The sequence below is a fragment of the Blennius ocellaris genome, assembly GCF_963422515.1.
Source record: "Blennius ocellaris genome assembly, chromosome: 14".
Taxonomy (NCBI): domain Eukaryota; kingdom Metazoa; phylum Chordata; class Actinopteri; order Blenniiformes; family Blenniidae; genus Blennius; species Blennius ocellaris.
This window is the reverse complement of record NC_137663.1, coordinates 12,318,372-12,338,205: the sequence shown is the minus strand read 5'-3', so window position 1 is coordinate 12,338,205 and position 19,834 is coordinate 12,318,372. Positions and strand designations below refer to the sequence as shown.

General features: G+C 42.0%; 1 protein-coding gene across 1 annotated transcript; it reads left to right on the top strand.

The window, feature by feature from the left end:
- Positions 1 to 10,258: 10,258 nt before the first annotated feature.
- On the top strand, positions 10,259 to 18,907 carry ppp2cab (protein phosphatase 2 catalytic subunit alpha b). Its single transcript, XM_080509135.1, has 7 exons — positions 10,259 to 10,531; positions 16,713 to 16,922; positions 17,009 to 17,182; positions 17,308 to 17,397; positions 17,528 to 17,689; positions 17,855 to 17,973; positions 18,073 to 18,907. Exons 1-7 carry the CDS (start codon positions 10,430 to 10,432, stop codon positions 18,143 to 18,145), a joined length of 930 nt encoding a protein of 309 aa, XP_080365261.1. The 5' UTR covers positions 10,259 to 10,429; the 3' UTR covers positions 18,146 to 18,907.
- Positions 18,908 to 19,834: the final 927 nt, after the last annotated feature.

The window sequence follows — 19,834 nt, the reverse complement described above, 5'->3', positions numbered from 1 at the left end:
GAAAATGGATGAAAATTAATCGGCTTCTGTTTTTTTCTATTTCAGTCGATTGACCCTAACCTCAACAAAATGGGGAGAGATAATGAGAGATGCCATTTGATTACAATGCTTCAGGATGAAAAAGAAATTGTAGGAAGACGAGGAAGGTCTTCTCTTGTTAATTACTGTAAGGCGTTCCAACATTTTCCCACCTGTTCATGCATAGAGTAAAAATCAATGCTGACCTTTGAGTAACTTTACTTTCTCCTCAAGAAATGACCCATAAATATTGAAACGGGCCAATATGACTTGAGTCAGTATGTGGAGTCACACATTGTGTTGAAGTTCCTGACACGCTGCAACACCTCACTGAAGTTCCACTCAGAGCTCCAGCAAAAATCACTGGCCATTTAATCGAGCGCCATCGTTCATTTGGCTGTTTCCCCGAGAGAGTCCAGACTGCAGCTATCAATAGACCCAAAGCCCTGCTCGCCCGCCTCAATATTGTGGGAATGTAGGTCAGACATTGACAAAAGGGGCCTGGCCGCAGCTCCCCCAAGAGCCAGGAATGAAAAGCATGTTTCTTTCTGTAATGTGAGTCACATTTACATCATGTGTTGCTATGTGGCTTCTGCAGGGAGGAAACAGGTTGATGTATGGGATTTTTTTTTCTTCAGAACACCAACATGTGATTAGCTTTCAGCTCATGAAAGGGTGTTAATAAGCTTTCCATTAATTTGCATTTCAAGCTCTTTTTGTTTTACAGGTACTGTTTTTTTTTTTTTTCTCTTCTTACTTGTCTCACTTCTCTGTGGATGGAAATGTGACCTCGTGAGTGTGTGCATGTGTGTGTGTTTGTCAGAGTCTGGACAAAAGCCTGAATCTAGCCAAAATAGGCAGGAAGAGAGTGTCACCCTTTCTGAGCTCAGGTGCTTTTTATAGAAAGGACAAAGAAATGCTGCTTTGCTCTCTCTAACACACAGGACCAGGGTCACTGGTCTTTAACTGTCCTTTGTTAATCAACAGACTCTTTGTGAAAAAGAACATGTTCTCGCAGAAGACTTTCTTAATCCTACGAACAGCTGAATTCCAAATAATCACAGTTTTTCCGAATTTGACTCTTGTGTTTTTACACTGGATTGGTGGACAGGTATAGTGATAATAAGACAAACCACGGAGGGACAAGTAAACAGTATGTGACAAAATTATTTAAAAGTTGTACATAAATTAATAGAAAATACAGGATTAAACACACCTGAGAAGACAAATTCACAAGATGGACTATGAACCTGAGAAGAAAACTGGAAACCCTGAACTGAACAAAAAAACAAAAATCAAAATACAATTTCAAAAAGTATATATGAAATAACATATAACCACTGTGGATAAAAAGCAGCGGAAAGCTTATTCGCTTGTGTTTACTGCTTAGTTCATCCTACTTTATAAATGAATGTATTAGATGATACCATTATGCTTCCATCCGAGCTGTTTGTGAGCTTTTCTTTTCTCCAGATACTGCATAATATTTCTTTGAAATGAGCTGTGCTTCAAAATGTGTTTTCCCCGTCTTTCTTTTCCTCATGTTCCGTGAATGGAGCTGTCCTCTTCACCTCATGCACCACTCTAATGATCCATTAGTCTCCGCAGAAACCTGCTGGTGGCGACTGGAAGACTCTCGTCTGAGTGTTAGGGTGGGGCCTCGTCGGAGCCATCAGCAAGAGCCATCAGCACTAATGAGGAGCAAAGCTTAGAGATGGTACAAGCTAATTGTCTCATTAGAGCCTCCATGTCTCTTTACATCTGCATCGCTGATGGGGGTGATTAAATTACACAGCTGACTGGGTGAACGTTTGGATGGTTGGTCACGTCTGTGCACTGTAGGAGCGCCACGCTGCAATTTTAGGACGCGTGAAGGGCAATCGAGCTTTTTGTGGCCATGATGAGTTTCGAGATTATTAAATGAACTCTCTGTATCTGTGCAAAATTACATGGGATGAATTTGTGAGGCGGTGTCAGAGTTTTTGACCTTCAGCTATATTAAGCCCTTGTGATTAACAATTTCCCGATCTCACAGTTTTCCTTTAAACGACACATATACTGCATTCTACTCATGATGGTGCTTGTTTCTACTTAGACTAATTGCTTCGGCTATAAAAAAAAAAAAAAAAAATGAAGTCCACTTAATTTTTTTTCAATCTGGTGGCGCTAAAGGACAAACATGAGTAGTTTGTTGCATTACTTACATAGTAGGAGATATCGCTGTAACATTACTCCTGCTACTCACCCTGTTAATGTGCTCTTTGCACCATGTGTACATGCAAACTCACAGACTCACAGCAGTACTATTCTACCTGCTGATGCACATTTTTCCAACCAAGTTTCTATATTTCCTAAAATTAACTTGACTTAGTACATACCTGCAGAACAGCCAATCACTTATCCACTAATGGCTGATGGAGATATTTCCTCCACTCTGTCTGACTTCTCCCTCCACCTCTCTCCTCTCTCTATTCCTTCATGCAGCATCTCTCGTTGTGGGCTGGAAATGTGTGGTCTGTGCTTTCTTTCCCCATCAGTGTGAGGATCAACTTTCTGTCAGATCACATCTTATTTCTTCCTCTCTGTCTGATCCCCTTCTCTCTTAGTGTGGCGTAAAATCAAACCAGCACAATCAAGAACCTCGCAGTATGAATCCGTTGGAGGTTTATTCCTTGTCAAACACAAGACGGAGGGCTCTCTCGCTGAAACAAGACCAGGATTACTGCTTTCTTGTTGTTCATGCTACTCATCACAAAATGTGGCTGAGATTTGGAGATACATAGTAAAAAGCTCTTTTTTCTCGCTAATCAATGAGGTATATAAAGGTTACATGATGGTAAACATATGTAACATTCATCTATCTCATTGCTGCTTCATCCAATAAAGGGGCCAGCTATAAGCCCACACAGAAATGACAAACTTAGAAAAAACACTGATATAGTAGTTCTCAAATTAGAGTAATCTGAGTATTTGTCATGCTTTATTTTCACTAATGATTCCGGTGCCGGTTCACTCTTAATGCGCCAACGAAACCAGCAGCAAAGTGGAATCTTAAATTACATCTCACTGCCTGAATGGAGGGTGTTTATATCCCTGAAATGAAAACTGTCGATCAACAGCACTGACAAGACATGATATTACAAATGAATGTATGTTGTCATGTTGGTCCTTACTTTGTTCCCACCATATTGGAAAATAAAAACAGCTGAAGTTCCTCTTTGTGGACAGCAGATGGTGCTCAGAGTCTCATATGGGGGCAGGACCCTGCTGTTGTCATGGTTTCAGGTATCCCGGAGACAATACTGGATGCTAATTGGTAGACAAGAGAGGGAGTGTGTGTGTGTGTGTGTGTGTGTGTGTGTGTGTGTGTGTGTGTGTGTGTGTGTGTGTGTGTGTGTGTGTGTGTGTGTGTGTGTGTGTGTGTGTGTGTGTGTGTGTGTGTGTGTGTGTGTTAAAAGCTGCTGCTTCCCCTCCTTTTCTTTTGAGTGTGTATCTCTATATTTAGGTGGAACATTTACTCAAAAAGACATATAAGATCATGGATGACTGAGTGGGAGAAACTCTCAACATAGCAACGAAAAATACCAACTTGTTCTTTTCTTTCTGGTGTGGTGCTTATGTTCTGGTGCAACACCATGTCTTTGCTTTCGTCTGATTTCTTAATTTTCGATATATGTGGGAATGTGACTACGTGACGCTCATCATTAGTCACTGCTTGTTCTGGTATATGTATGATAATAAATATGCATATGCGCAACCCCTATATTCATGTACGTAATAGAAGCCATGAGCTATTTGCACATATGCATGATAGCTTATGCATCAGGATTCTCAATGTGTGCATTCATCTCTTTCAATCAGCAGTTTTTCATGCTGTGGTTAATATCACATGACTTCACAATGCACCACTGATGTAATGCTGCCTGATAAGCCACTGTTATACAACCAAAGGCTGGTTTTCATTACAAGGATGCGCCGCGTCCCCTGCCTCACCCTCTTCCAGGGTTTGACTGGCTCCTCTCTGCTCCTCTTTGATAAATGCAGGCAGTATTATCACCTAACTTTTTCCAAAGCATCCCATTTGTCATATTTTCCTCTGCCACAACACACACACACACACACACACACACACACACACACACACACACACACACACACACACACACACACACACACACACACACACACACACACACACACACACACACACACACACACACACACACAACACATAGCTGAGATAGTGTTGTTTACAAGGTTCAACTATTTCATTCTGATAGCTTGGCACTCGCCTCAAACACGTGTTCTGCATCTGCTCGTGAAATTATAAGGGCTTTGATCCGGACCACCTTGGCACACATGGAGAATACAAATTTAGGTGTTGAACAGCAACAGCAGCAGCAGCAGCAGCTACAACAGGTACTGGCTTTTATATTCAACTGGGAACAACAACTGTCTCCAGCATCCACCGATAAAATGTGATGGTTTGACTGGTGGTGATGAAAGAATCATGCATCATTGTTTATCCTTCACGGCATGTTGAAGCTCATAAGGGCTCCATCCTGCCTGCACTTCATCTCTTCTCTCGTCATGCAATCATGGCCAACCTGTCATTGCTTCTATATCGAGAAACACGCCGCTGAGACACTCTGTCGTTATCAGAGACGTCCATGTGGTTGAAGAGAAGGATAACCAGCTAAATTATCCACCTGTTAATATGTAATCTCCTTTCAGTCAGTTTTGTTTACATTTTCCACAGTCACAGCTGCCGTTCTGTTGTGAAGTGTTCCATGATTGTGTTACTCTCACACGTAAATAAAGAAGAGCTGGCAGGCATTAACCTGCATGAGTCAGGAACCAAAAGAGGTGGGAAAACCCACAATATTTTCTGTATTGTAACACATATTTTCCATCTATTATTACCTTCACCAACGGAAGTTGGCCGACCAACGGAGTTGGCCGAGAAGGTTATGTGTTCGTCTGTGTGTGTTTATATATATATTGGTTTGTATGCATTTGATCCACTTTTCACTATAACCACTTCCCCGAATTGCATGAAATGTTCAGGTATGATTTGTTATCATCCAAGGACCAATCCATTAGACTGTAAGATGTTAAAACGGCTAACCGTTTCCAAATAAATCCCCGAAAACCTTAACATGGTGGCAACATGAAGCAATTCAAATGACCATGACAAATAGTGGAAGGAATGATGAGGCGGATCAAATAATCTTGTGATCTATTGGTTTCCATGGTGACACATGTGGCATTGGCGAAGTTATGTGCCAAGTGCCCGCCCTAGTTGAAAATGTTTTCGGATGTATCTGGAAATTGGAATCGACAATAGCCACTTTTCTTACTTATTTTTTGAAACGTGATAGCGTGTCATCATGATTGAAGAGTAAAAAACATGAATACTTTTCATATTAGTATGTCCTCAACAAAACAGCAGGAGATGGTGGTAAGCCACGAGACAACTTATCACAAATATGTAGGTAATTATTCTGTTTCTTCATTACATTTCATTATATTCTTGTTTTGCACTAACAGCTTGATGCATTTGTCTGGGGTTTTTTCTGCCGTTACATTTCAAAATGTTTTTTTTTTTAATATGTAAACTTGTGACTGATGGAGGACGGATGCAAATGTGAATTTCTGTTTGTTTCCATAAAATAACATTGAATTGAAATTCGATGAAGCCTCAATTTTACCCACTAACTCACGTAGGTAGATCATAACAGTAATTTCTAAGAAAATTAACAATGGTATCACCCACAGTTGTAATTGATAATAATAACGGCTCTGTTCTCCAGGTAATCAGTGTTCTGCACACTTAACATGTGTGTCAGCAGGGAAGCCTCCCTCTTTCATCGTGCCTGCTGTTTTATCGTCTCCACAAAGGAACATAACAGGTTCGAGTCAAGATACGGTGATTGTTATTTCACGTGCTACTCGTGCATGTCCCTGTGCGTCAGTCGGCGGCTCCAAAAGGCAGAGCGGATTCATTCTTTAATCATTGTTAATTTTGATGTTTTTGTGTCTTTTTGTGACACCAAAATAAAATAGAAAGGCCAAAAGAGCCAGGAAATGTCTTGTTTTATACACACAATCACTAATGTATACATTGTTTTTGATAATGCAACATCTTTGACCTCTGTCAGCCTTTATTTAAAGCATTTTGACGGGTCTCTGGTCTCACATCTCCCTCTGAGCTGTAGTGCCCCGGTGCAGACACAAAGAAGTAGGTCAGACCACAACAAAGAGGTGCCTGTCAGCGCTGGAACCAAACAGAGCAAAAGGCAAGAAATACAATGGAAGAACCATAACTTGAGATGGAGACGCTGTGAGTTGATTGTTCCAGATTAATGTGTCTTTAACCGTGTACGCGGCAGCATGTTCCAGCTCAACACAAACAGTTGATGCCTCCTCCTCGAGAGGAATTAATCACAGGCCATTGTGAAACGGATGACGAATGAAAGCCGAATGAATGACTAACGAGGCTGCGGATAACAAAAGACTGTACTTGAAGTATTTCCCTGTTCCTGCAATACAAAACAAAATACTGAATGTACCCATTATAAGTAATGATCGATTGTCAGAAAATCATCAAATTGGAGAGCGTGTGAATAGAGCGGTGAACACCAGTGGCTCACAGAACAGAATCATTCACTGGGTGAGATTCATGGACAAGGACTTACAGCTTGGAGTTTGCATGTTCTCCTCATCTATTGGGTTTCCCCCCTTCTCTCTCTCTCTCTCTCTCTCTCTCTCTCTCTCTTTCTCTCTCTCTCTCTCTCTCTCTCTCCCCTCCAGAACCATATTTAGTCCAGAACCATATTTAGCCTGCAGCTCATTAAGGCAGAACCCACTTTCTTCAAAGAACACACTACGCCTGCTACACTCCTCTGCCCTTTGGCTGTATGCTTTCTGCAGGAAATGTGGAATCCAGGCAACAGGAAATGACTGTGTCAGTATTTAAAATGTTCTCTGAGGCAAGGCACACTTTGGGATTGGAGTAATTGTCCTCAAATGGGAAAATATAGAGAAACTGCTGACAAAAAAGGTTTTTTGTGCTCTCCAAAGCAGTGTTGAATATTTGACAACACCACCCCCCAGAGAGCATCCTTTTGAAACATTTCAACTACTACTACTACAGTCACACAAAGAAATCAAATAAAAAAAGCCTGATAAAGAGTTTCGATAAGGCTATATATAAAACATCAATAATGAAAGGAATTCTACACAGTGTGTCTTTGTAAAGCATTAGCACCTTTTGGTCTTTTGATGGTGGCAAAGAGCAATTGATTCAACATCATTTACATACCATTGAATGACCCTTAGTGCCCCCTGGATGGAGTTATTTTAATCTTGGAACACACCGCTGACATCAGGATATAAACGTATCATCACAGGATAAGGGTGGTCACTCACAGCAACTTTGCATTGATTTGCAGTGACCTCTCGCCTCGGAGGGGAAGCCAAGGTGAAGCCAAACCACGCACGCAGAATGTCCCCCACAGCAGGACAGTCACCGGATCCTCGTTGTTGGAGTCAAACATTCAAGCCAGTAATGCTGTCTTTGTGCACAGTGCACATGCCCATGTGTTGATCACTTTATTCCATGTGTTTGTAGACTGGTGCCTGTGGTTTTTGCACCTCCGATGTGGTTTGGTCTTTGTTATGAGGGACTTTATATCCACTGTAATCACCCGATCGTGCTTTGCGTTTGCCCAAGGAAGATTTTCTAACAATGTACTGGCAAAATGCTACATGAAATATGCATTGTTCTACATAGTTTTTTTTCCTGACATTTAAGCAAATGCAGATGCCTTTGCAGTTGTCCCACTTTCCTCTCAGCACTGTTGTGTAAGGTTTTGTAACTGAGCCTTGCAACGATGGATTCTCTTGCCAAGCCACTCACATGTTTTCATCCTGCATGTTGATACAGAGTCAGAAGTAGCAGTGCAATGAAAGCAGTGAATATAAGACCTTTTGAGACTAATTTCATGGTTAAAAGGTTGGCATATATTTACATCAATACTATAACTTGAAGACAAACTGTAAATACTCAGCAACTTATTACTGCAGCCCAGTGCCACAAAGTGACATTACTTCAAGTTTGCATAACGGAACACTAAGTGGTCAGTTGTGGTATTATTTTTACTGGTATAGAGTAATATATTAATGAACAAGTCAAATTTCGTCATGAGCGAGTTTTGTTGTTGTTGTTGTTGTTGTTGTTGTTGTTGTTGTTGTTGTTGTTGTTGTTGTTAAGAACACATTTGTATTTGTATGACTTTTCGATTTGGTTTGAAAATAACTTAACATACATCAAGTTATTCTCTTTGTTTAGATACCACATTTGAACCTGTGAATAGAGCTTTCGAGCAGTTTTACATGAGGATCCTGACTGTCTGGTGATTCGTTTACTTTATGAGAGCAAAATGTAAAACAGTGACATCATGGCTTCACCTCAAAACATCACATGCTTCCAGAGGAAGATGATGATGATGTATTCTCTCTCCCATGTCTGTAACTTCTCTGTTAAACATTGATCCAATAAAAGCACAGAGGAAGCAGAGCAGGGGACCAATGGCAAGGCTGCCTTCACCGGTCTCCGGTTGCTATTTGTGTCAAGCTTCGTTCTGTTGTGAAGTCAAGCTGGATACAATCCACCAGAGGAAGACGGAAAAAGAGCCTGAAGAGAACCATGCTGCTTTAAGCTGTTACACGTTTCTGACCTGGTACGCTAAAAATCCTGATATTAGCCAAGGGAATCATACAACAGTTACCTTTAATTACCGATTTCATAACCTAAATTACATCTAAGTGAAGATCTTCTATTAGAATATAAAAAAACTCCCAATTATTTTGTTTATTTTAGTTCAGGATGGGCTGTGTGAAACCTGCGTGTGCTCTCGTTTACTTTCACAGTACAAAAACATGAATTTGAGGTGATTTCATGACTTTAAATAGCCTGTATGGGCACCTGATTGTTTGTCTCTCTGTCTGCATGTCCAGTCTACACCCTGTCTTCACCCATACTACAATTACTCATGTCTCAAAATGTGGGGTCTCATTAATGTTAAATGCGAATATTTACAGGACAATTAAGAAAAATGTTTCGTCAAAAGTTGTTTATATTCTTTTAAATTGGACACATATTGGTAAAGCAATGTCTTTTAAGCATAGTACTTGTACGTCAAATATTTAAGTCCAGTGTTACATAGGAAATAGAGGCTATTCCATTGTATTCTATTCCATAAAACAGACCAATATTTCTACCAAATGTGCAAGAATATATTCAAAGACGTTATACTGCGATACTGTTTTTGTGTTGTCTTAATCCTGTGTTTATGCTTCCAAAGCATGACTCCTGTATCTCAAGACCCGACTCAAGAGAGGCGAGAGTGCTATTTTCATGAATGGCATCCCGTTCTGAGGTAGTTCCTGCATGATCCCCCACCTACACTTTTCCTGCTTTCTGCTTTCGCTCGATTTTTAGTGGGAAGTGTTTCAGTGATAAAGCACGTGTGCTCTATGTTCAAGGCTGTGGGATCTATCCACAACATGTCTACATTTGGTGCAGTGATGTCAGAGAATTGAGGTTTTCTTCACTCCAGCCCAATATTATTTCTCCAGTGCCAAACAAGGCACTTTTACAAAAAAAAGCCCAACAATTTTGCATGAGCAAGCATTAGGTGTTGGTGGAATGGAAAAACTTCCTTTTAATGGGGAGCAACCTGCAGAACCAGGCTCAGAGGTGGAGATTTTCTACTGTTCTGGTTGTGGTTAGGGGGTAGAAACAAAGAAAAATGAATAAGAGAGACAGATGGTGGCGAGTGATTCTAACCCTGGTTTGGGAATGGGTAGGTATTGTTTGGGAGGGATTTCAAACCCTGGAGGTAGGGATTGAAACTATGCATATGATTGGTTAGATACAGATAAAGAGATTCTGCCAAGTGGATAATCAAATAATGTTATCTTTCTTCAAATTGTTATGTTAAAAATAGTATGTATACAGCACATTTTGACGGCCTCGTATGGCGATTAGCTCTGTTGGACTCATCCATGACAGATTTTCTTCTGATTGTATCTGACAGCCTTACTTTTATTTTGAAGGAGGCAGCCGGAAGCGGTGTGTTGCTGTTTGGTCGCTTGACTCGGGACGAGTTTCCAGGGTGGATCGCCACACTGACTCCTCTCCCTCCCTTCAGATTCAATTCAGTCAAATAGTGATCCGGCAGCTGGCGGCACATGCGTCTTACAACAAGGCAGCAAACTCTTGTCTGTTGTGGCCGTTTAGCGACGGACGACTGAAGAAGACTTTTGAGGGCTGAGATCTGCCTCCCCATCGGGATCAGCGCGAGGTAACGACAGACACCCGGCGACGGAAGAAAAACCCGCAGACATGGACGAAAAGGCGTTCACGAAAGAAATCGACCAGTGGATCGAGCAGCTCAACGAGTGCAAGCAGCTCTCCGAGGGCCAAGTGAAGACCTTGTGCGAAAAGGTGAGTTATTTTCTAAAAAATGCCCCCATCCGCCGGCCCTCACGGCCGCCCGCCGCCTTCCAGACATTCTTAAAATGGCGTCTTTAGTGTACATTTCACTGCGCGGTGCGGGACTTTGCCTCTCCTTACATGCGTCCAGTCGCCTCTTCCCAAGCAACTTGAGCATTAATTTGCCAGTCACGCCGTTGACTGTTGAATTACGGGGAACGTTTTTTAAGATTTACCGAGGGCAGGGCGGAGAAAACGGCGCGGTGAATTCAAGTCACATAGCACATTTTACGATCGAGTCTCCTCGTTCAGCCTGTCAGTGACTGCAGCATCTCTTTTCACCAACTCTGTCCCACAAACACTTCACTTTAGACACCCAACACCTCGTGTTTCATCTTGCTGAGCCCATAAAGCCAATAAGAACCCGATACTTCCACTGGAGACGTGTTCAGAAATGGGTTGATGTACACCTCTACGACAATTGAGAGTATGGAGGTTCTTCTTCTTCTTCTTCTTCTTTAGTTTCCGGCAGGCTGTACACTAACATAAGTGTAAGAGTATGGAGGTTGAACCTGCTCCATTTGTTTAAATCATAGTGACTCAGCTTCCCGATCAATTAAGAGGTCGCTCTTTGACCTCGTGGCCCTGTTGTTGACCATCCAGCTCTTTTTACTGGCTGGCTTCGTGGCCACTTTGGTCATTTGGTATCGTCCAGTGCAAGTTGATTCTTCTGTGTATTCTGGAGTAAATTCACATATCCATGTACTTGAGTCCATGTGTTCAAAAGTCGGCAAAATATAAGTCGGGGAAAATCCCACTGCCGACAGGTTAGACCCTTGAGCAAGGCCTTCAACCACTACCTGGGCTCAAAGTGGCAGTCCACTGCTCCGGGTTTTATGTAGTTAATGTTCACTCAGATGGGCCATATTTATGCAAGTAATTTCCCCAATTGGAACCTCTCGCTAATGTACTTATCAAAATAAACACTTCTCCTCTGTAAACCAATACTATTGCAAAGGGCAACCACAAAACAGAACAAGCTGGTCGACTAAAATGTAAATTGAGCACGAATGATGTCAGCTGCTGTACAGGATCAATGTAGATTGTACATGTGTATCTAATAGAGGCTGTTGAGTCTTGGTTATCCATCTTTTTTTCCTGCATTTCACACAGATTGCTTTGACAGCTGCAATTAGACTCCCTTGACCCTCATCTGGCTTCTCATTTACTTGAAAAGTCAATAAGCGGTGACGCAGCCCTGTTTACATGGCAATAAGATAGTCAATCTTAAACTTAAACATGACTTAATGAGTCAGGGATACGTCATGTGAATAGTGTCAGCACTTCTTTTCATGCCGGCGCTTGACTTTCTGACTTCTTCCTCCTTCAGGGAAAATTGGTGGAATGTTTTCACATGACGTCCATTTGATAAAAAAGGGCAACTTAATCCTTAATTATAAACCCATTACTTTGAGTTCAGTTTAGTAATGTTTTCCAAAGGATGCCATGGATGTGGTTGCATTCGTATTGTCACTCTAACACCGAATACATAAACTCATACACATGCTCGTGCCTGTGGTGACCACTTGTTCACTGCTTGTGCACACTTTCTGTGGTCGGAGCGGCAGCTTAACCTCAATCTCCCAGCATCCCCCTGGGCTGACGTCCAGTTCTGCACGTCTGGCCTGAAGACAAAACTTGACCTTCAGTATTTAGACACAGTCGGCTTATTGGTTCTTGAGTTGGTAGTTTAATCAGATCAGAATTTGTCTCCCTGCACAGCTCACGCACCGATTGCCACAAATTGTTGTTGCTTCATTTTCATTCTCCCAGCGCTGGAAGAATTGGCGTCTCTCATTGATTGTAAAACCTAACTGTTTTGAATCGAATTTGCTGAATGCTCGCGGAGGAGGCTTCATTCGTCGATGTTTTCATTCTTTAATACAGCAGCTCTTTTCCTCGCGGCTCCTAAAAGGACACAGACGAGGCCCAATACCATGCTTGGAGCACTGAAGGTTAAGGGCACTCTGCTCTCAAGTGACCCGTTAATCCCTACATTTGTTTTTGTTTTGTAAGTATCGGAGCAATGAAGAGGGTTTAAAGCCACTTTTAGGATTCTGTGGCAATTATCTTTCTAATTATAGATGATTATATCTTGTTTCAAGTAGCTACTGAACAGACAGTTTGTTTGCTTTAAAATGTTTCTGTGGAATAATTGGCAGACGATGTAAACAGATGTTGGAGATCTATTTAAAGAATACAGAACAGGCTAGAATTGCTCAGAATATTTTGTTCCCCCTCCCCCCCTACCCTGTGTCCTTCTTATGTAATAATAAGGATACCATCAAAGTAGAAAACTAAATAAAGAGCTCGTTTCCTCATTGTCACAGCAGCTAAGCTCCTCATAAACCTGCTTCGACCCGTCTGTTCCCCCGTGTTAATACATTCAGCAGAAAGCACCTGCATAACATCCTCCCCGAGTTAAAAATAACCGAGTATATGATTGATTTGCGAGTTGCATCACTGGCCGTATCAAAGCCTTCGCTTGTGGAGCAGATCAGAGAGTGACTCAGGATAACACTGTTCATTGTGACTCACGGAGCGGGCCGTCTCTGTTCTGGGACGTATGGGGGAGTCGAGGAAGAATATGTGCCGTGTAATGTCCTCTCGCTCCCCCAGCTGTATCTGTGGGAGGACTGGGGCGCCAGACTTTTAGTCTGAGCACGGCAATACAAAACGCTTTGTATTTGCCGTAAGTAATGTGTTTCTCAAACATTATTTGTGAATTAAATTGGGAGCTCATCTGTTTGATCATTTAATAGTGTTTAATCTGGCGACCGGGTTTAAATAAAGTAACTGTACACAATGTGCCTCCTTTTGGAAATTGTTTTTTATCTTGCTGTCAATTACAGAAGAGCAAACTTAATTAAACCAGTCACATGTGCAGCAGAGAGACTTCTCCTTTTGTTGACCTTTTGTTTTTCCCCTTGTCAAAGTAAATTAAATTTCCAATTTGCTTTTAATTACTTGCTTGCTGTGTTTTCCTTTACTGTTAATTACCAGTAATGCCTTTTGGTTTTTTTTGGGAAGCTTTATAAGACACAAGTATAATACTGCAACCATGAAACAAGCAAATCTTCAGAGTTGCTCCCCAGCATTAATATTTCATGACGCCACCCAAAATGTACCCGTGTGATGTAATATTTTAGTCATGTGGTGACAGTTGCCCTACTTTTTGGAGCAGACGTCTTCTGCATGACCCTCATTGCTGTTTGAACCAGTTAAGCGCAGCCAGACGGTGCAGCGAAATGCAAGCCGTGGTCGTTTTTACTCAGGAATCAAGTCCGATTGAAAAACGATTCCTACGTTTTTCTGCAGTTGTACGTCTGCAGAAGCTCGTTCCCGGATTATTTTGGAGGATTGTTGCCATATAAATGCAGCAATTTACATCACAATTTAATGATTTCGTAGAGTTGCAGTTGAATGTATCCCTGTAAAATACACATTTGTCACAGTCTGACACATTTAGTTGCTGGAGTTATTGTGACTTTGGTGAAACTACCATAAACGCCGGGCTGAGGTCACTGCTTGTGGTGCTCGCGTCGTCTGCAGCAGAACCTTCAGCTGTGTTTAACTTGGTTTTAATGGGATTATATTGCGGCAGCCCAGAAAATGCCGACTTCATTTTTTGCCACCCGGCGAAGCAGTTTGTTGACTGTGAGGCGTCTGACGTCTCGGGCGAAGCCGTAATCTGGTGCTGTGCTCGTCTCAGGGCCTTTCTACCACAGGTGTGGCCTGCACTTTAGGCGAGGCGCTTGTGTAACCTCTGCCGTCATCCTTTTCATTCACAGCTGTGGTTTCCACGGTACACACTCCTACCCAGCAATCCCTCTCTCTGTATGCTTCCTGGCATTTGCTAAATCCGGGCTTAAGCCGGGTTATGAAAAAGGTATCCAGGTGACGGTAGCGGGAGGTCATTAATCGACCATCTCCACTTTTATGTAATATTTTATCCAAAAAAAATAATCCGGTGGGGTTTTTGTTTCCACTCAGATATTTTTGTTACGCCCTCATAAAATCCCATCATGTAAATGGGGGGGGGGGGGGGGGGGGGGCAGATGAAGTAATTGACATTTTTAGGGGGCTTTTTCTTCTTTTAAACAATGATTCTATTCTTTAGAAGAACAAGTAAACTAAAACAAGCAGCACTGGGAAAATAAAATCCAGTGTTGGCTGGACTGCATTCTGCAGAAATGGAAAGTAACGGTGTGTTTACATTCACTGGAGTGTAAGGTTACACAGACGAAGGTCTTCTTCTGTGCCCTATGCTAACAAAGCAACTTGTGGAAAGTGGAACCTAATAACTAATGAGAACTTATGTGGCTTTTTTCGAATCCATTGTCTCGCCCATACCAGCAGACTTCCTGGTGTTATTGTGACACCAAATTTCGATTTGGCTCTGGATTTCTGGCCGAACGACTTTTGTCTGTCATTTTGCCGAAAGTAGAAGGCACAGTATACCAATGTCAAGTTAATGGATGACTTGCACAATGAGACTGACGTTTGTTTTTTTGTGAAGAAAATGAGATTGTTCGTCTGAGCAATTCATCACAGATGACCTCGCCAGTGGACTAACCTGGCCCACTTAAAATGCACCTTAATGTGCTTATTTTGTCTGCTTATGTTTGTTTTCTTTCCTCTGAGTAATTAGGATCAGTAGGAATGGGCAGTGGAAATCTGTCGCTGTTCCACTTTAGTACAGGCATCAAGAATATTCTCTCGGGCTTAGTGACTGAATTGCTGGTCAATCTGTCATCTGCAGCCCAGTGACTGAAAGGCCTCCTGTCACATGGTTGCATGGACACAGTTAGAGCGTATTTAATATAGGTCAGCATTGTGCAGCGTTGCCCTGGTCACTCTCACTCCCATCTGATGATGACAGCTCGGACGCAGTTCTGCTCTCTGTTTGAAGGACATCGTGTTCATGTGTCACGCACTTTTCTGTACTTGTGGAAGAGATGGGTTTCAAAGCATGTTATCAGAGATTGTTGGTCTCAAAACGTTGCTGCTCCTTTGATTTTTGCAGAGATTTCCACTTCCTTCATAGCTGGCGGGCTGGGTGGTCATTCAGCTTTAGAAAAGTTCTCCCCTAGCCTCAGGATTTATTTGTTCTAAAGCTTCTTAAAAGAGCTCATCCAGCTGACTGAAACCATGCTCAGACAGCCCAGCCAGCCGAGCAAGACGGAGTCCAGGAATAGGCCTCATTGTGGGTCTCCAGATTTACGCTTTCTTCCTATTTTTAGTTTTGTATGCCACAGCTGCCGGTGGAAGCTGGAAAATAATTACCTGATTGATCATTCTTAGTTTCATTTCACACATGCATTAAAAAAAAAAAAAAAGGAAACTGACACTCGACACAGATGTTTAAATGAAGCCCAACGATGCCAAATATACTTCATCAGCTGACCCCGCTGGATATTTTGAGGGTTTTGTCGGTGTGTGGCTTTTCCCCGTTTGCACCGAGGCAGCAGCAGCTGAGTGTTTCCTCTCGACGCTTTCGCTGTAGGCAGCATTCTGAGTCATGCACTGCAGCAGACACTTTTCGACCTTTTCTCTGTGAATTCTCAGCACAACCATATATCAAACTAAGACATTTTTACAATTCTCATGTTAGTTGTTGCTTGTTTGGTTGCCACAACGTTTCTGGTCGCAGTCGGATGAAAGACATGATCCGATCCTTCTCTTTTGAAGCACCCCGCTAATTGATTTTAGGAAACACTGCAGTGCAACCAGAGCAGCCGTTCCGAGCTCTGCAAATCAGATATATGGGAGAATAACAGCGAGGGGAGGGGCTCGTCCCTGAAGAGGTTCTGCTGATGGTGTTGCGGGCTGTGTAGTGTGTTCATGTCGACCTCAGCGGAGGCTCATGTAGAAATTGCACAAAGAGATTGGCAGTTAATTGTCTGTACTTCAAATAATGATGGGGGACATTGAATGATCGAAAATGACTGTGTACAGAGCGCGTGATTACAGCATCTCTGTGGTTTTGCCACACCTGAATGAGCTCAACATTCGCATGGATTACAGTTATAGTCACTAAAAGTCTTAATGGAACCTCACCGTTTCCCACACTGTTGGAGCCCGGTTCAGTTCCGTGGTCTCATCTGCAACTGTATCTTGTTTTCCTCTCCAGGCCAAGGAGATCCTGACAAAAGAATCGAATGTGCAGGAGGTGAGATGTCCAGTGACCGTGTGCGGCGACGTGCACGGTCAGTTCCACGACCTCATGGAGCTCTTCAAGATCGGCGGGAAATCTCCAGACACAAACTACCTGTTCATGGGTGACTACGTGGACAGAGGGTACTACTCCGTAGAAACCGTCACTTTACTAGTAGCACTTAAGGTGGGTGATCATTTGAAAGCCTCTTGCCGTTTTGAGAAGTTGAGAAAGTGACGATTTGCTTGATCTTCTCTCTTCTCGTGTTCCAGGTACGCTTCCGGGAGCGCATCACAATCCTCAGAGGAAACCACGAGAGCAGACAGATCACACAAGTGTACGGCTTCTATGACGAATGCCTAAGGAAATATGGAAATGCCAACGTGTGGAAGTACTTCACAGACCTGTTTGATTACCTGCCCCTCACTGCCTTGGTAGACTCTCAGGTGAGAATATACCAGTATAGTCTTTCACAGACGTGAAAATGGAATGTTTCTTTTTCTCATAGTAATACAGGAAATATTAGTAACGTGAAGGGTTCAGAAATGCATTTATTTTCCTCCCCCTGTAGATTTTCTGCCTTCATGGAGGCCTCTCGCCATCCATAGATACGTTGGACCACATAAGGGCTCTGGACCGTTTACAAGAAGTGCCACATGAGGTAAACATGACCCAGTAATGGTCGCTTGAACTTCATGACCAGTCCCAACAATCAGAGATGTCTTTATCATTTGCCATTAAACCCTTTTGGTTTGAGTAATCTGTATGTAATCTTTTTGTTTCCTTTCAAGGGTCCCATGTGCGACCTGCTCTGGTCGGACCCTGACGACCGCGGTGGCTGGGGAATCTCTCCCAGAGGAGCCGGCTACACTTTTGGTCAAGACATTTCTGAGACGTTCAACCACGCCAACCGACTCACACTGGTTTCTCGAGCCCACCAGCTGGTTATGGAGGTTTGTGCCTTTTAATATTCTCAATGGAAATGTAACAATAGACCTGTGAGGATTCCTGCTTCTCTGTACCATCAAGTGTTTTCTCATCATGATGATTTTTAGACTTGCATTATATTCAATCACCCGTTTCTTGCATTAACAAATGATGCATCTGCTTTCTTTCAGGGCTACAACTGGTGTCATGAGAGGAATGTGGTGACAATATTTAGTGCTCCCAACTACTGCTACCGCTGTGGCAACCAGGCAGCTATCATGGAATTAGACGACACCCTCAAATACTCTTTGTAAGTACACGGAAAATAGTTTTTTTTTTCAGCATTTCTTTATGTGACGGCAGAGATTCTGATGTTAAATCCATGCTCTCTTCCTTTATTCTCCTTCAGTTTGCAGTTTGATCCGGCGCCTCGCAGAGGGGAACCTCATGTCACTCGCCGTACTCCAGACTACTTCCTGTAAACTCTGCTGTCCGACCCTTGTACAGTCCTGTCCAGTACTGCCATGATACACGACTTTCAACCGATACCAACATAAATGAGTGTGCGGGACAAAGATGGGGAGGGCCCACACAGCAGTGCACATTGTATATCCACACAAGACTTATTTAAGCATTTAGAAGAGAAAACAAAAAAACAAAAAACGATGTCTGTGTCTATGGATGGACCAAAAAACGGTGTGTGCCATAATCACTACAATATTCATTGCTGAGGACCTTGTATTGAAAATCTGCCCCACTTGTATGAAACGACAGTGATGTTTAAGTTGCTTTTGGTTTTGCCTGTGTAGCTGGACTGATGGCACCAAGGTCCAAGACGAGGATACGGCTGAGTCCCACATGCTATGGCTTATATAGCGATCACAACATGATGATCCGTTTGCACTTTTGTAAATTTAAAGTAATGTATAATATGTCCAAAAAAAAAAGGATTTCACACTACAGATGTTTTTTTCTTTCTTTGTAATTTTTTCCCCTTTTTTTTGATTTAAAAAGAAAATATATATATAAAAAAAATGAAAAGAACAGTTTCATCCGGCAGGTTTTTACACTAAGTTTCTTTGTCCTGTGTGACTGAAGGAAAACTCTTTTGAGGCAGTTGACCGTGTGTTTATGATTGCCTGATGGTGGAGTGTTCATCCACATCAACCCACTGACTCCCCCTGAACTCCAATCTGTATTAACCAAACAATTTAATAAAGACGAAGGATGCTTCTTGATGTGAATGTGCTGGTTTGCTTCTTTATTTCTTCTTTAACGCTTTGAATTGATTATGAGCGCTAATGTTAAGGTGATCTGAATTCTTGTCTCGCAAAAGCAAATATTGAACAGCTTGAGCAGGCAGTGAAACTTGAATAGTTTGTTTCTCTTTCCAGAGGACGGGGAGAACCACAGTGGGTGGGATTGTTTAAAGATAAAGCAGAACTTGTTTTATAGTCAGTATAAAGCTCTCTGATGGGGAACAGTTGCCTGTTTATGTTCTCGCCCTGATTGTGATGAAATCTTCTATTGATACAGTGGTCACTCCCATTATTGCACAATGAGACAAGGTTTCTATGAATTCTGAATGGAGCGACCAGCCACTGATCATGTGAGGATTCATTTAGAAAGTTGAAATGTTTACATGTTTACAATACGCACCTCTGTGGTGTATGTACACACACACACGTATATGTATGTATGTATATATATATATATATATATATATATATATCAGTTTTAGCCTCATTACAGAGTACATTCCTTTCATGTTTGTTTTTGTCACACCTTTTGCTGAGTAATAGTTTCCCTATTACCCAGTTTCTGTAAACGTGCCAATATTACAGCTGTACTATGTTGCATGACGTTTAATACTCGTTTAGAAACACCCAAGTTATATTTTAACTGATTACATTAAAAAAAAGCTTTTTTTCTATAAGTACGCAATAAAGTGTGTTTGATATTTCAAGGAACACTTGAACGCACCATAGAAAAAGCTGGAAATAATGTATGACAGAGGAGAAAAGCGCCACTCGGTGGCGGCTTAGAATATTACAGGATGATGACGTATAAGGAGCGAAGATAATGACATTCAAATACCTAACATTAAGAATAATGTTAACAATCCTCACTAAACGGTTTAAATGGTTTCTTTTATGTTTTGAGGTTGAGGA

Excerpts from the sequence above, each read along its gene's own strand:
- ppp2cab (XM_080509135.1), top strand. The coding sequence starts at position 10,430 with ATGGACGAAAAGGCGTTCACGAAAGAAATCGACCAGTGGATCGAGCAG. Across the intron at positions 17,183-17,307 it reads CTGCCTTGGTAGACTCTCAG|ATTTTCTGCCTTCATGGAGG; the intron begins GTGAGAATATAC and ends CTCCCCCTGTAG. Across the intron at positions 17,690-17,854 it reads CCCACCAGCTGGTTATGGAG|GGCTACAACTGGTGTCATGA; the intron begins GTTTGTGCCTTT and ends GCTTTCTTTCAG.